General features: G+C 37.9%; 1 protein-coding gene across 4 annotated transcripts; it reads right to left on the reverse strand.

Annotated features, from left to right (window-relative positions):
• Positions 1 to 1,430: 1,430 nt before the first annotated feature.
• On the reverse strand, positions 1,431 to 17,777 carry LOC127411042 (aftiphilin-like). Of its 4 annotated transcripts, XM_051646372.1 has the most exons (10): positions 17,571 to 17,771; positions 12,625 to 14,121; positions 10,944 to 11,104; positions 10,261 to 10,381; positions 8,645 to 8,701; positions 8,462 to 8,560; positions 8,232 to 8,270; positions 5,214 to 5,304; positions 4,530 to 4,653; positions 1,431 to 2,689 (listed from the first exon to the last, which is right to left on the reverse strand). In XM_051646372.1, exons 2-10 carry the CDS (start codon positions 14,080 to 14,082, stop codon positions 2,554 to 2,556), a joined length of 2,286 nt encoding a protein of 761 aa, XP_051502332.1. In that variant the 5' UTR covers positions 14,083 to 14,121; positions 17,571 to 17,771; the 3' UTR covers positions 1,431 to 2,553. The 4 variants fall into 4 exon arrangements, with proteins under 4 accessions (XP_051502332.1, XP_051502330.1, XP_051502329.1 ...); XM_051646370.1 differs by lacking the exon at positions 5,214 to 5,304 and having other exon boundaries at positions 8,240 to 8,270; positions 10,944 to 11,080; positions 17,571 to 17,770; XM_051646369.1 differs by lacking the exon at positions 5,214 to 5,304 and having other exon boundaries at positions 8,240 to 8,270; positions 17,571 to 17,768.
• Positions 17,778 to 18,127: the final 350 nt, after the last annotated feature.

Below are 18,127 nucleotides of genomic sequence, written 5' to 3' on the forward strand. Positions count from 1 at the left end.
AAGTTAGCCATCATATCTGGCTAAACACATGTGGGCCAAACTTTCACCATATTTGTTTTGCCAAAGCTTCAGAATTGGAGGGAATTTTCTTTTGGGTCACAACTGGCATTGAGGTATATGGCCCAGATGACAACACATAGCTGAGAGCCATGTGTGGATTGGCTATGTCAAGCCATAGAAAATGTTAACTTGTGGTTGACATTTGGTTTATGCTTGGAAAAACACATGTAGGCAGGTGTGGGAGTCCACACCTAAGCCTGTTCAACAATGCCTTTGGTTGGTCTCGTTGTAGCATCTTCTTTCAATTTCTATTGGTGGATTAGTGAAACTGTCACTGCAGCAGCAACTTAAATACTGGACCATGGCCATTTGTCCTGTTCTTTTCTCTCCTAACAACTGCCGTATCCTTACACACCCTTAAGTAGCTTCAGGTAAAGTTTTGACATTTTAAAATCCTTTTACTGATATAGGCCTATTCAGACAATTAAAAAAAGAAAATTATCGATTTTTTTTTTAAGTGTTAGGTGTAAATGATGTGTGTAGTGTTTTTAGGTTATACATTTTTTTTGAAATATGCAGTTATATTAATCTCCTAAATAATGTCTGATATGTGTCTGATATGTGACTAATTCTATCTAATTCTATCCAAGTTGTCTTTTTCTAATTCACTTTCTGAGCTGGGCCACATCCCAGCTATTTATTTGGGCCAAAACTGTGCCAAAGGAAATTTGCTGACTGTGTTATAATGAGCAGGATAGCTTCATTAATATTTAAAAAATATTGGATCTCACCTAGGGAACCATGAAAGCCAGAACTGGTGCTAGGTGCCATGTTGGCCAATACATCATAAAGTAATTTTATTTCCAGTTTTCAGATGTTATTACTCGACCACTGTAACCAACTGGTGGTGGATCACTGTATTCACCACATCGCCTTGCTCAACTCTGTGGCATCTCCAATGGTCACTGCCACTCATGCCACCAGAAATCATAAGTCTCATTGAAAATAACAATGAGAGACAGCAGTCTGATGTAGAATCCAATCCAAGAATCTTTTCTCCTCCATAGTGCCTCATTCAGACAGCAGTGATTAGTGTATCTGTGTACCAATCTAGGTCGTCTCCCTCTAAGAGAGCAAATAACGTGTTTGCATGAAGCAGGGATGAACACAACATAATATGTCTAAGGGTGAAAGGAATGTTATAAAATATCAAATGCAAGTCATATATAACAAGTGTGAGCAATGTCCTATTATTTGTGTCTATTTATACTCCTACCTTGTTTTACATTCTGGGTCTCACTGTAATGTTCTGTGTGTACGTGTTTCTCCTATCACCAAAAAAAATTCCTTGTGTACGTGAGAACACTAGGCAGTAAAGCTCATTCTGATTCTGGCATTCAAAACAGAAAGAATAACATAACTTTAGTCTAACGTTTTATTCTTGATCAATTTTAAAATACTCTTTACAAAGGAAGAAAAAGATATGATCACACAGGCAAACCTCATTATAGTCTCTTCCACAGGAACAGTACAAACCATGCCCATCTTTTCATTAAAAGTATGGGCCGATAGCATTATTGTCATCTTCATATTATACCCATTTAATCTATATATTGTGGAAAGATCCTCAAAAATTACACAGTGAAATGACATAATAACAGCTCAAACAACCACAACAGAACTAAATGCACACCATACAAAATGCAGACTTGCAGAAAGAGTCACTTCCCTAATTAACAGTAACAAAATTAAAAGACAGTCTAATATTTTTTCATGTGTGTTCGTCAGTTGTACGAAAACCAAATAAATAAATAAAAACTACTGGCAGTGAAAGGAAATTATTGTTATATGATATTCATGTATTTTAATGAATTAGATGTACAACAGTCTAAACAAAAAGTTAAACCAATGAAAGAAATCTTTAAGAGAGTATAGGCGTGTCTTTCCAGTTTATTCTAATTTAAAACAAATAAATCTTTGAACTGAATGACATTTAAAAACACTGATAAATAAAAAAATCACAAATTATAATACAGTATATACTGTACTGTAGAAAGCAAGGGTCAGTATTCATCTACAGGCTGTCTGGTTTCAAGTAGTAAAATGTGCAATTCTGCATTTCACTTTTCACAAACAGCCATCAACATTTAACTCACAAACAAATAAGTTATGTTCGGATAAAAGAGGTGAATATGCTGTTCTAAATACTGCATGTACTAGAGCTGGTGTTGGATGGTGCGTCTCTTTACTGCTGAAAAAAATTCAGCATTTTATTTTTTCACACATAGCAGGGCAATTCAAACAGTTTACAAAATCAACACCAGCAGCCAGGACTGTTATAGTTAATAATAGTTTATCATTTTTTTTAAATAATAATTTATAAATTATATAAAAGGCAGCTTTTAAAGATTACTTTTTATATGAAATTTGATTGTTTGGAGGAAACCATGAAGAGAAGCTGGAGCTGCTGCTAGTAAACAGAATAAATTATGATGTCATAATGACTGACAGAACAGCAGTGTTTAAGGCTGATTGGCTGGTGGTTGTGTTTGGTTATGTGTGATTGGCTGCTGGAGTTAGGATGGAGGGGAACATTAGGACCCTGCCCTGCATGAAGGACAGATCAGGGAGAAGAGAGATAACCTTTTCTGCTTCTTCACTTAACTTTTCATCTTTTCCATCTGGCTTCCTGTCAAACACACAAAAAGAAAAATGAGCAGCTTTTCACAAAGGCAGTATTAACAGCAGCGTAATAACGGCCTAATTAAACTTCTATAAAATAATGCAACACATAATGGAAGACCAGAGGAATCAAAGTCAGGCTTTCTTTCTATGTAACTTTAAAATAATATTCCGGCATATTCAACAGCATTTGTGGCATAATATTGATTACCACAAAAAAATTATTTTGAATAGTCCCTCCTTTAAAAAAAAAAAGCTAAAAATGATGTTACTCTAGCTACGTTTCCATCCATGTGTGAATTTAATTTATGCGAAAAACCATAATTTCACAAAAACAATGTGCGGCTAAAGCCGCATTTCCATCACGTGCTTAAAAAGAACAAAATTGTCACATCTGGGGAAATTGTAGCCACTGTAACTCTTTTATTAATAAAATACTTGCAGTTTATAACAACGCAGACAGAACACTGTAAAGAACTTGTCTGATGTCTGGGAGCGGCAGCGCTTCACAGTTCTGGGAGCACTATGTGTATGTGTTCCTCCATCCTTATGACTTTGCTGTGAGGATCTACTGTATAAGATATTTTTTAAAAGTGTTGATAAACCTGCTCTTCGGCACAGTTCAAGTTTGTATTCGACTTATTTTTCTCTGCAGACTCTACACACGCTTTGGAATTTCTAGACACCTTTGATTTCAGGATGACCAGAGCAAAATTTCAGATGCGATGATTGCTCCGCTTGTTAGTCCAGTCACATCATTAATTTTTTTATGCACAACTTGTATCCCAAATAAATTAAATGGGAGCTTATTCTGTAAATGTGTTTCCATCATAGTTGTAAATTTCTTCTTATCGGATAAAAAAAATGTATCAACCTCAAGTGAGTATATAAGTTTTTGATGCACATTTTGGAGATTTATTTTTTCGCATCTTGGTGTTTCCATCAGCGTTTTGTATTTGCAATATCCTAAAATGTCCATAAAAATACATGGATGAAAAACAGCTAATGAGGAACTTACAATGAAAGTGAATGGGGCCAATGTTTGGAGGGTTTAAAGGCAGAAATGTGAAGCTTTTAATCTTAAAAAAGCACTAACATGAATTTTTCTGTTAAAACTTGTGCATTATTTGAGCTGTGAAGTTGTTTAAATCATTGTTTTACGGTCAGTTTAGGGTTGTAGGTTTACAGCAGTATGTCACCATGGCAACAAAGTTACCATGTAAAAGTAGTACTAAGTAAAATTGGAAATAACTTTACACAAAAAAGGATAGCAAGCGATTTCATCACACTTTTTCTTTTTTAAGTCTTGTGGCTATACTTTTGAAACATGAATATTGTAACATTTATGGATTGGCCCCATTCAATTCAATTGAAGTGCCACACTGTAAGTATAAAGAAAAGGAGTGACATTAATCAAAATCAACTATTGTGGTAATCAACATCATGCCACAAATGCTGTAGATTGATCTTAACTTGTATTGAACCTGGAATATTTCTTAAATTACACTACACCAATCTGGTGCTCTGAAAAATTGTGCTGATCTATCAATTCCTGCAAATACCCCAGAAATGTAACCAGGGTCATTTCCTGGAAAGCACATGTCTGAACAGCTATATATTCAGTCCCTGGCTACAAATGTCAGACAGATAATTGTAGATTAAAACAAGATTGAAAGACTTTTTTACTCTCACCAAGCTTCCTCTCAAAAATCAAAAGACACAACACAAGAAAATCATGGAAACACTCCATCTACTGGGCAAAATGACACTTGCACAACAGTAAAGTAGACCACATGATAATGTGTCAAGACATTAAGTGTATGTATTCATGCAGGCATATTTCTAACCTGGCTGTTGTTCTGGTTTTCTCCATCAATTCCATTAGTTTTGTAAATGCATCTGCACCGCTTTGACCAGTGGTGTTGGTCTCTATTTTAGCTGTAGTCAGTTCATACAACTCTGGATCAACACCTACATAAACACAAAAAAACTTTAAAACAATGTACAGGACACACACACACACACACACACACACACACACACACACACACACAGAAACAGAAACATGCATGCAAACAGACACACAATAATCCTTCCATTTTCAGTCAAAACAGCAATTTTAATGAGAAAAACTTGATATTTTGCTTCAACCGCTTCATACTTTAATTGCATCATAGTGACAGTAAAGACTGCAAATAAACCATGGAAAAAGGATCTCAGAAGCACTGTAGAAAACTTGTGTTTAAAGAACATGGAAGACTGTCACTTGTCTGACCTAAATATAATTTCCCAGACAAAGAAAGGCAAATCACTATCAACAGAAGAAAGGAAGAAAAACAGAGATACTCACAGAGCCAATCCAGAGAGGAGAAATGAGGGACAGAGCGTCATACTAAGAAGGAAATCTAATATGACAGCTTCCTTTAAAAGACATCGGTTTTGAAATCACAAACAGAATGAAAAAGGCAGGAAAGAAGATTTCACAGCAAGCCAGCTACTTCAAAGCAGAACTGATTCTGTTCTGTTCAAACCTGGTAGTGAAGTGTCATTTTCACTATCTGAGTTACAATCATCCACAGGCCCAAAATAGTCCAAATTTAGCTCTGAGATTCCACCATCTTGCTCCTCACATGAGAGTCATAGCAATGACAGCAGGACAGTGAGAGTTAGTGTGTTGTTAATACTTGAAGCATTTCAAACCCATGATATATTAACAGTATTATATACAAATGTAATAGTAGTCTATGTAAAAGAAGTTAAAATAGTATGTAAAGGAAGAGACAGATTCCACAGATATGAAGAAACTAAGTACCAAAGGCAGTGTCGCCATGTCCGCTTATTATAAACAACTTATTTTCCAGAATGTATTTGGGTTTGGTAGTCCTTGGCCATTGACCACTAACAGCAGTCAAATATTATTATTTTGAAAATTTCATTATTATTTGCCATTTTTATTATATACTTTGGCGAGGCAAGTCGCTTATTTTGGGCTAGTTACATCAGATAAGGTTGCTTGTTTTTCTAGCGAGATCTGGCAATACTGACCAGGAGCAACATGTTAGGCAAAGAGAATAAGAGAGAAGAGCTAAAGTGAAGTGATAGTGAAGAGCTATAGACATATTGCAGTACATCATTTGTTTTAAAATTTTTATTCTTTTGGATTTCCTTCCATTTTCTCCCCAGTTTGGCAAGCCCGATTCCCAATGCGCACTAGGTCCTCTTGGTAGCGTAGTGACTCGCTTCAATCCGGGTGGCGGAGGACGAATCTCAGTTGCTATTCTCTGCGGCATCCACACACAACTCACCACGCACCCCACCGAGAGCGAGAACCACATTATAGCAACCATAAGGAGGTTAACCCAACGTGACTCTACCCACCCTATCAACCGGGCCAATTGGTTGCTTAGGAAGCCTGACTGGAGTCACTCAGCATGCCTCGGTGTGGTAGTCAGCATCTTTACTACCCAGGCCCCAGTACATAATTTTATTTAGCAGATTTATGATGTATATTTATCAAAAGAAATTAAATGTGGTGTGATACAACAACAAAAATGTATTTAATGTCAACAATTTTGGTAAAGATCAAGCAAAAGCAGTAGATCACAGTTTGCGAAAGGTTGTTAAAAGCACATTAACGAAGATTTGACTGCAAGTCACAGTGAGTTCAGATACAGGAAGGAGACACTTATTTGTTTTTATCAGATGGAAAAACAGAATATGAACATAAAGACAAGGAAACATAGTGTTTTACATTTACATGGACTGCTGAACCGAAATTTCCACCAAACTCAAACTTCACGTTCAAAATAGTATCTCGGCGTGTGTTGTAGCATGTTTACGTAAATCTTTAAAAGAATTGTTGGTGTTCACCCTTCAAACAAGACAAGGCAAGCTGTACAATGGCTTCAAATTAGCAACAGCAGTAAGGTCAGCTATTCCAAAAAAGATTAGCAATATATTTTTCAGTCAAACCTGAGACAGTAGCTGGTGCGTAAGGACTAATTTGGTTGTATTTTTGACAACACAACTGAGGAAATATGTGATAATGGGTAGAGAGTCTTGCATATCTTGACAAGGTGATTAATCACTGTTAAAACTGTTACTTATCATTTGAGGTAGTACATTTCAGCCTCTGTGTGTGTTTATGAGCGTAGAAAGCATGCTGCTGATGGCCTGGAATTTCATAGTGCATTTGCAGAAACAAGAGGAGGAACAGGCAAGAGAGAATAGGGTACAAACATATAAAAGGGAAACAGAGATTAATATTTCTCTAAGTAGTGTTTCAGTACCATTTTCCACCAAAATGGTGCTGGTTCTTGTGCCAGAGCCAGAAAATTTAATTTGATTTATTGTGTCTTTAAGCTATTACAAGTTGCTCTTGATGGTACAGTCAAGTACAAATACTATTTATAGCAATCAGTTTACATACAGTATGATTTTGTAAATAAAATATTTTTTAGACGGCCGGGAAATAAAGTGGCCAGAGCTGCTGTACAATGAAACACACCGAATGTCCATCTGACGCATGTCATATTAGGGCTGAAACGGTTAGTTGACGTTATCGACAACGTTGACAATAAAAAATTGTCAGCAAACATTTTCGTTGTGGAATAGTTGTTTGATCTTAACGTAACATGAAATCACATTAAACTCTAATGATTGCACACAAGAGCAGCACTGCAGCTCGCGCCTGACTGAGGAGAGGAAGAAAACACATCTCACAGTCCAGACGCACTCTAAACTTTCCAAACAGCTTCAGGTGATGTAGATCGCAAAGTATGAAGGAATTATAATGCAAAAATACAAAATAAGTAAATATAGAAGCACTCTTGTTGTGGAATAAGCAGAGCCGGAGCTCTTTAAAGGAAACACCTCGGCGTTACATCTTTAATGCAGTTCTTTTTAATGGCTTATAGCTTTATTAAAGTTCAAATAATAAGGAAACTGGCATTTCTCTGTGCGGTCAGCGCCTCTTCTATGAGTTGTGCGAAGTGTCCCGATCTAAGGGGAGAGATTGAAACTGCATCCGGCTGATACACACTCTGTTGCGGGGACGCTCAACCCTCGAGTGCGCGTGCTTAATGCAGCTAGATTATAACGTAATGGCAACTTACTAAATCATAATATATGTCACTGTGCATTTCTTATCGTGAAGAAAATTGGCAAAACGCCAGTGTTGGTGGAAAAGGGGCTTGGGAGGAAAGAGAGAGAGAGAGAGAGAGAAAGAGAAGAGAAATGTCCATTTCCCAAATCGCTTCAACTGTCTCCTGTCTTGTGGTTCAAAAGCATCTCTCAACAAGATTTGGATGGCTATTACTCAAATTGTCCTGTTAATAGTAGTTCAGTCTTTAAATAAAAACAAAAACCATTTGCAATATCTGTGAATTGTGAATGGAACAGAAAGTTAGAAAGACGGAGAGAAGATAGGAGTGATGGTGATAGAGGACAGAAGTGCTCGGGCAGGGTGATGAGAAGTATCAGGAGTAGGATTTCTGCCGTGAGTGGCGAGTGGTTTTATCTTGAGCTCTAGAGAAGGAGGAACGGCGAACAGACATACCGTCAATACTAACAGCCAAAGAGGGTGCCACCTGCAATACATGAGCATCAACACACAACCAGTTTAGCAAGCTTTTCAACTAGTTTACTGAATGTCCAAGAAACAGAGAAAATATAAAGAATGGTAAACGATGCACATGGCACTTTCCAATATTAGCTCCAGGAGTAGGTTGCATATCTTTAGGTCAAACTATATATCCAGATGTATATGTGCTGTCCTCACCTGAGTGTATAGTATATTTCCATTCTCCACAGGAGTAGAAGGGGAAAGTGCAGGAGAGGCTGGAGATTTTGAGGACTCTTTGGTGGGCTCCAGCATTCCCTGAGAAGAAGGGAGAGATAAAGAGAGAGAGGGTTAAAATCAGCACAAAAGACTGCATGTTGTTGGCTTCAGGATTTCACTCACCAGTCCAGCAGCAAACATAGGCACGATCACTGGCTGCTTCTTCTCACCAGTGAGCAACTAATGAAAAGACATGGAGAGGAAAAAAAAAAAATAAAAAAATTATATGTGTGCACGTGTGTGTGTGTGTGTGTGCGTGTGTGTGTAATATATATATATATATATACAGCTCTCAGAAAAATTAAGAGACCACTGAAAAATTATCAGTTTCTCTGGATTTACTATTTATAGGTATGTGTTTGAGTAAAATTAACATTTTTGTTTAAATCTATAAAGTAATGACAAAATTTCTCCCAAATTCCAGATAAAAATATTGTAATTTAGAGCATTTATTTGCAGAAAATGACAACTGGTCAAAATAACAAAAAAAAAAAAAAAAATGCAGTGTTTTCAGACCTCGAATAATGCAAAGAAAACATGTTCATTTTTATTTTTAAACAACACAATACTAATGTTTTAACTTAGGAAGTGTTCAGAAATCAATATTTGGTGGAATAACCCTGATTTTCAATCACAGCTTTCATGTGTCTTGGCATGCTCTCTATCAGTCTTTCACAGTGCAGTCTTGCACATGACTTTATGCAATTCCTGGCGCAAAAATTCAAGCAGCTCGGCTTTGTTTGATGGCTTGTGGCCATCCATCTTCCTCTTGATCACATTCCAGAGGTTTTCAATGGGGTTCAGGTCTGGAGATTGGGCTGGCAATGATAGGGTCTTGATCTGATGGTCCTCCATCCACACATAGATTGACCTGGCTGTGTGGAATGGAGCATTGTCCTGCTGGAAAAACCAATCCTCAGAGTTGGGGAACATTGTCAGAGCCGAAGGAAGCAAGTTTTCTTCCAGGATAACCTTGTACGTGGCTTGATTCATGCGTCCTTCTCAAAGACGAATCTGCTCGATTCCAGCCTTGCTGAAGCACCCCCAGATCATCACCAATACTCCAACAAATTTCACAGTGGGTGCGAGACACTGTGGCTTGAAGGCCTCTCTAGGTCTCCGTCTAACCATTAGATGACAAGGTGGAGGATCGGTGATGATCTGCGGGTGCTTCAGCAAGGCTGGAATCGTCAGTGTATATATTTATACACACACGCACACGCACACGCACACACACACACACACACACACTCACACATATATGATTTCTGTAATCTATGTACCAGGGTCAGAAATTAAGGATGGCTTGGGGCAAAAATGCCACCAAATATAACAAATAATTCCCCAAACTTCAAAAAGTGGGGGCAAAAAAAGTCCCTCATAACATCTGATATAGTTTTTAATATTCTATTATAGTCTTAGTTATAGCCTACATATTATGGAATAAAATATGAATTAGCCTAATGTTGATTTAATTCTTAGGATAAGAGGTAATCAATTCTCAATCTTTAGAATTTTGTTTTAAATTAATCAATTTAAATGACATAAACAGATTAAGTTTTAGACTTAGATTTAGCATTTAGACTTAGAATTTAGATTTAGTTTGTTTTAAGTGGTTATAAAAAAAAATATGTCCTCATAAAGGTAAAAAATCTAGAGTAAATACTACCCCTTAATGTGAAAATTAATTTCTGACACTGCTATGTACTGTATCAGTAATTTACTTTACAGGAACTCACAATATTCCTGATTCCTAGGCAATCCAGCAGGAGTCTGTTGCTATGGGAACCTGCCCATTTGAACTTGAGGCCATGTGTGCCGTGAATATCCTGAACGTGGAGCCATATGGCTAATGCATTCCTGTAGGAACAGAAAAGACCCCTCAGACTTTTCTCTGAAACTCAAACACAGAATATATGGAAACACCTTCAATGGTGCTCTTACTGCCAATATCAGCAGAGAGCAGAATAGTCTTTGGTTCGAAACTGAATTCTATCTGGTTGGGAGGGGGAAATGATCTTAAAACCTTATAAAATGTCAAATCTTTTATCCAGAAGAGTTTTGATTATATAAAAGTCAATATAATCATTTAAGAGCACAAGATTTTTAGATCCTTTCCAAAAGGTCACTTGCTGTCATTAATCTGGTGCCACACATTTACAGTAGCACATGCAGAAACAATCTTAAATCCAAGCCTTGCTCTGCATGTGATGTTTTAAGTGGTGCACACTGCTAAATAAACCCTGCATTTCATGCATCAGTCAGTCTGCGTCTGTCTAGAGGCAGAGTCCTAAAAAGACTTCACTCAGTGACACACTCAACTCTGAGAAAACAAACATAGATGAAGTGAAGATAACAGTAGTATCTCCTTTGATTCATTTATCATCTTTGTCTCATCCACTGTCCACTCCACAGCTCTTACCCCAGGGCAAAAGAGCTGCTCGGGTCCCTTAGCTCCTGAGCATCCTGAGCCTGCAGGGCTGCCTTGAGGGTCAACACCTCTGTGACCCCACTAACCTCAGGACTGACATCTGAAGGGAAGGTGGATCTGAAGAGATGCTGAAATGTACAGCTGAACTCAGTCTATGAGAGATGGGCAACACAAGATGACATGTATTGCTTTTTTCTGTTTCCTTATGAACCCATATTAACATATCTCTTTTTTCTTCTTCTTTGCAACACACATTGAGATAAAATAAGTCATTTAGAACTGCAGTTCAAGACTAACTTGTCAAACCTCACTCTCATCCCTCTCTCTTTCTGCTTTTCTCAGTCTCATTCTTTCTGTTCTCTCATTGAACTGTTGTGTTAATTTCTTGTGTTATCCAAAGTTGTCTGAAAAAAACACATGCTTTAAATGAATAATCCAGTATAATATAAATATAAATTAAGCTCAACTATTTTAAGCATATGTGTTGATTAAAACAAAACATTATTTTGACTTGTCCCTCCTTTTCCTAAACAAAAAAAAAAACAAAAATCTGGATTACAGTGAGGCACTTACAATGTAAGTGAAGGGGGCCCATTTTTGAAGGGTTTGAAAGGCCGAAATGTGAATCTAATAATTTTATTAAAGCACTAACATTAATTCTTCTGTTAAAACTTGTGTATTATTTGAGCTGTAAAGTTGTTTAAATTGTTGCTTTTACAGTCGTTTTAGGGTGTTCTGCGTTACATTGGCATGGCAACGAAGTTGTAAAATTGGGAATAACTCTACACACAATACATAGAAAAGTAAGCGATTTTCATCCCTCTAAAATCATGTTAACATTCATATTGTTTACGTCCTACGGCAATACCTTTGAAACGGCGAGTATTTTAATGTTTACGGATTTGTCCAATTCACTTCCATTGTAAGTGCCTCACTACAACTCTTTTTTGTTCTGTTTTGATTATTGTTCATTTTAAAGAAAAGGAGGGACGAGTCAAAATAATTTTTTGTTGTAATCAACACATATACCGTCAATTGAGCTTAACTTGTATTGAACTCGTAATATTCCTTTAACAACACACTTTGATTAACACACACAAACAAACACAGAGGTTATGAGGTATTAGGGATGTCCTGTTTCATCACATTTCTTAGAATTCAAAAGGACACTATTAACTACAGTATTTGAGTACCTGACACTATATAATTTTGGGACGTTGGGATGCAGTGTGACAAGCTAAACTCCATCTAAAACTATTTTAAACAGCATTTTGCTAACACGTCTATTATTATGCATGCCGTTTTTATGACAATATTAACTGAGACTACATGGAATATTTGTACTTGTATAAATTCTTGAAACACCTCAAAAGTTATTTTAATTTAAAATGAACCAATGACGGCAAAATGGTGATTGAAATGAAAAATAAAAAATAAAAATAAAATGGTGACCAGTCACAGCACCTAGAAAATACACTTCATATACATGAATATACTGTAAATGTATAAATACATTTTAACCTAAAGTCTTGATATTGTAAAATATATATATATATATATATATATATATATATACACACATATATATATACACACACACACACACCATCCAGTAATCCATATAAGTAATCCATAATGAAAAACAAGTGGATTAACATCTAAAACAACTCACAGTCTCTTTGTCCATCCTGCTTCTCTGGAGGTTGTCACTAGAGAGCACTGCTGAAGTCATATAATCTTGTACCGCTTTACCCACAAAAGTAGTCTGTTCCTCCCCAAATGCTGCCCATGAATCCTGACTCTCTTCTATGCCTTCACGTTGTCCAAACGAAGCCCAGTTCTCTTCCTCTCCGACCGCCACACCTCCAAACGGAACCGAGCTAAAGTCAGCAAAACTATCGCTAGGCGGCAACTCTGAACAGAAACCGCCTTCGTCGCCTGCACTGTCTGCAGACTTCTCCTCTTCCTCAGCTGGCTCATATTCCTCCTTGAAGTCTTTCAGGGTGTCCGTGTCACCAAATTCATCATCGGAGGAGCAGCGTGACATTGCCGTGACAAAATCAGCAAATCTTTCCTGGGTTAGAGATTCAGTCTGGCTGAAGTCTGCAAAACCCTGAGTTACATCTCTGAAATCCCCAAAGTCCTCTTCGGCTGTGCGGTCTGTTGGTGTCTCATTAAAGGCCTTAATGTCCTCATTTACCTCCACATCTGAGGATCCATGAATTTCCCTTGTGTCTCTGCTCAGCTGTGTGTCAGAGGTTATATCCATGTCTATTGTGGGGGCTGTCGCTGCCTTGGAAACACCCGTGACACTACAAATAACAAAGTCCTCACTTGAGGAGCCAGCAGCACCTGGAAGTCCCTTATCTTCTGTTCCCTTGTTCTCCTTATGTTCCTGCATACCTTCAGCCTCCTGTACATCTTTACATGGACTAAATGACTGGGAGTCATCACTTAACTCCATTCCCACTCCCATCTCTACAGGTTCAGATTCTTCTTTAGGAGATGAGTTACTGTTAGAGTCTTGCAGGTTGTCTGTTTGGTTAATTTCCTGTGTTCCATCTAACCCATCATCCAGTCCAGAGTTGTTTCTGTTCTCCGTACTTTTTAAGAAGGTGCGCTTAACTTTCTCCTGCTCTGAATGGCCATTACTGAGGTTGTGTCCATCACCTGTGCCATCTAAATTCCGGCCTGTGCTGCTGTGGAATTCAGAGAGCTCCTTCTGTGGGTCAGAGTATGTTACACCATTCGTCAGAATCTCCAATGATTCTTTCTTTATATTCTCAGTGCAACTGTGCACCTCAGTCTCACCTTCTGATGTTTCTAGGTTTGATACCACACAAGGCCGGTGTGCTTCCTCTGATATTTTTCTCTCGTTGGCCCATCTGTTCTTCTCAGATAGAGTGAGATTCTGCACAGATGTGATGTACAAGTCAGGTGGAGAGTCCTCCAGTGCATTTGACTGGTTGAACGTTATGGGCATGTCAAGCTCTGAGAAGCTGCAACTGGCCATCACGCCTCTGTCACCGAAACTGCCAAACTCACCAAACTCATCCTCCTCTTCCTGTTCTGCTGCCTTGTCCAGTGGAGGCAGCGTGGAAGAGTACAAACGGACGACATCGGGCTCCATAGTCCTCTTGTGCCACCTGGGGGCCACATGCACACACACCTAGAAAAATAGAGAGATAAGACAGTTTTAGAACACTGTAAAGGATACATAGAACATAAAACATAAAACACCATAGTTTAAAAGAATTGTTCACTCAGATATTAAAATTCTCTGATCATCTGCTCACCCTCATGCCATCCCAGATGACTTTGTTTCTTCTGCTGAACACAAATGAAGATTTATAGAAGAATAGCTCTTCTAAATTGCAAGTCTAAAAAATGCAGGTGAAAGGTAGTCAGAACAATGAAGCTCCAAAAAGCACAAATGCAGCATAAAAGTAATCCATAAGACTCCAGTGGTTAAATTCATGTCTCCAGAAGTGATATAACAGGTGTGGGTGAGAAACCACCTTTTTTACTATAAATCTCCACCTTTTACCAGCCCCGACCAGTAGGTGGTGATATGCACGAAGAATGTGAATCGCCAAAAAAACAAAAGAAGAAGAATGTGGAAGTGAAAGTTAAAGTAGAGATTTATATTAAAAAGGACTTAAATATCGATATGTTGCTCACCCACACCTATTGTACAGCTTCTGAAGAAATGGATTTAGCCACTGGAGTATGGATTACATTTATGCTGCCTTTATGTGCTTTTTGGAGATAAAAGGTTCTGGTCACCATTCACTTGCATTGTTTGGACCTACAGAGCTGAGATATTTTTCAAAAAATCTTTGTTTGTTTTCTGCATAAGAAAGAAAGTCATACACATCTGAAATGGCCTAAGGGTGAGTAAAAGATGAGAGAATTTTAATTTTTGGGTGAACAATTCCACAAGCTATAGCCCTCTATAATTCAGCATCCATAGTACAATTTGCACACATATGTCCCAATCATATGTTCTAAACAGTGAATACAACAGCCACATTCACCAGTAGCTTTTTGTCTGGTATTTTGATAAATATACTTTTCGTTTGATAGCTGTGGCCCATTAAAATCATCAATTTAACTGTATTATCTCTCTATGTTTGGTATTGTGAACGCAACTCTACTGCTGAACAACTTGCAAAACAAAAACCCTTAAAGAAGCCCTTAAAGGGATAGTTCACCCAAAAATGAAATTGTCATTATATATTGAAGATGAAAATGAATTGTGACTGGGGCTGTCAGTCCCCAACAATATGCCTAACATCTCCTTTTGTGTTCCTTAGAAGAAAGAAAGTCATATGGGTTTGGAACATCACTAGGGTCAGTAAATGATTACACAAGTTTTTTTTTTTTTTTTTGTGAAATACCCCTTTAACAAAGCCATAAACAAAGTGCCTGGGCAGTGTTGTTGCTACTGACCAATAAAAGGATGAGTGAAAGACTTTATTACATATACATTACTTGGTATTTTGGTTTAACAAGATTTTTATGGTAATTTCAAGGTATTTTATGACTTTTTATGCACTACAAAATAGGAATAACACAAAAACCAAAAATCAGTTGACAGGAAAGAGTAGTCCGCACTACTAGATCAGAAAGCAGCCCATTCATTATTCACTTGAACACAAGACGTAACCTTTCTTTCAATGGCTAAAGCAAGGACATGGTTTAAAGAAAGTTGCAACATTTTAAACTTGTGAATGAGCAGTGAAATGACCAGAAATTATTGACTAGTCCTCAATCGTCAAAGGATAACCATCACATGAGATGATTGAATTGACAAAAGCTACTAATATTTAATGGTTTATTTGCAGATTCATTACCATGGGTCAGAGTTGAATGGTTGTGCAATGGGGAAAATCAATAATACTGGTCATATGCAAATTCATGCTTTAGTAGTTTCTGGTGTTAGGTTCATGTTTCCTTGACTGCAACTGTTTCTGTCATCATTGTAAAAGTGAAAGCAGTTCTGTCTCGCTGCAAAGTGCACGACAGTAATATGAAGTCATAAAATAAACAGGAAGGAGCGCACAGTGCTCAGTACCTGCACTATTTTACACTACTAGTAGCTCTACACTCAGTTCAAACAGAGCTCTACAATCATGTGACAGCTGAATATTAATTCTAGAACTAAGATAAGTTTTTTGCACAATCAGTGTCAACAATTGGAGAATCTTAAAGGGGTCATGACATGGGGAATACATTTTTCCTGGATCTTTTGACATATAAAAGGTCTTTGAACTATAAAAATATTCTGTAGATTTCAGAACTCAGAACTTCCTTCTCACTACAAACAAAGCATTTGTTGAAACCAAGCTGCCAATTCTCTACTTCCTCCATATTGTGATGTCACACTGTGGTAGACATTTGACCACCTCCCAGAGCGGGATCTAGGGAGGTGCTGGGGTTGGCTTTGCCCCCCCCCCAAATTATACTTACGCCCCCCCAGCACAAATCAAGCAAAGGATCGAATTGTATCATCATTGCATTAGCCTAGCAAAATGCACTGGAACGAAGGTCATGCGAGCACCCCCGTCAACAGAAGACACATTCGCGCATCACCACCACCTGACAGCAGGTCAGTCAAGATCCAAGAACCAATCATAACAGTGGGCATTTACTGTCAAGTCTTAAAGGAGAAGCACCACCAAAAGTTAGCTACTATAAGGACAAATATGAAAGTGTTATCTTCTTGGCATGACTTACTGAATTCAGTCTTGAGAAGACAATACAGGCTTATTTTTAGTAAAGAAAGAAACTGTTCGTCAGTCGTCACCCAAAAAAACTTCCTAAGAATGTTAAGACAGCAATTCATGGGTCAGGAATTATCATTTAACTGACACTTTTAGTAATCTGACAGGAGGACAAACTTAAATAGGTCACACAGTGACCTAAATAGCTGCTTCTATGGGTGAGCGCCTGAGTTTATGATGTCTACCTGTTCAGTGTTGCAAAACAAAGTTTTGGCTGGGGCTTCTAATTTTAACCGAGTCCGAAAAGACCTAAAAGTACACTACACAGAAGATCTTTGAATCTGAAAAACCTGTAAGAAAATCTCCCAGCCAATCAGTTAAACAAATGCACACTGCTGTAAATTCTTCAAGCCTATGATTTTAAAGATTTTGCCAACTAGCTAAAACACAAGAGTTTTCTTTACCTCAGGCAAACACACACATACACATGCACACTGTGTAAACGTTGATATGTTTGAGTCTATTTGAGGGGGTGTAAACTGATGAGGAAACCCAATCCACTCCCTTTGTGCTCTCTGTGCCTCAGACCAAACACTGTCACTGAGGGACACAGTCCCATGCAGTTTCTACCGCCTATATAAAGACATCCAAAAACAAAAATGTAAGCCTTTTCCTCAATTTAAAAGAATTTTAAATGGAAAAGAATTCCCCTTGACATGGCAACCAGTCCGGCAGGACTAGTTTGGGGTACAAATCTACCCCCATGAACAAACTGGAATGACTGCTGTTATCACATTAGGCATCTAGCTCCTCCTGTCCCTGTCCAGCACAGCTTACATGTAAGTGGATTGACAACAACAAGCTGACAGCACATGCAGCACAGTATTCTTACCTTCACCTATCCGCTATGGATGATCATGACGGACACTGAACCTGCTCGAGGACACGTCACACGGCTCTTCTCTTCTCTCTTCGTTCTCACTGCCAGTTTCAGCACTCATCCGGAGCTCCGTGTCCAACATATGCAAGACCCAGACCTTTATTATCGCCCTACCAGATCACAAATAAGAGATCTACCGCCCCCTGTCTGCGCGGAGCATGACGAAACGACACGGAAAAAGAATGCAATGGAATTATGCAAAAATCTGGATTACAGTGAGGCACGTACAATAGAAGAGAATGAGGCCAATCCGTAAACGTTAAAATACTAACTTTTTTCAAAAATATAGCCACAAGACGTAAACTATATGCGTGTTAACATGATTTAAGTGTGATAAAATTGCTTACTAACCAGTTCAGTATAGTAACATTATTATCCATAATGTGGAAATTTGTCTTCGGCTTCCTTCACCATAGACATTATAAACACCAACACATCAACATAAACAGCATCTAAAAAAAACATGATATGTTTATAGTTATATCCAGTTTTACAACTTCATTGCCATG

Source organism: Myxocyprinus asiaticus, chromosome 20 (assembly GCF_019703515.2).
Source record: "Myxocyprinus asiaticus isolate MX2 ecotype Aquarium Trade chromosome 20, UBuf_Myxa_2, whole genome shotgun sequence".
Classification (NCBI taxonomy): domain Eukaryota; kingdom Metazoa; phylum Chordata; class Actinopteri; order Cypriniformes; family Catostomidae; genus Myxocyprinus; species Myxocyprinus asiaticus.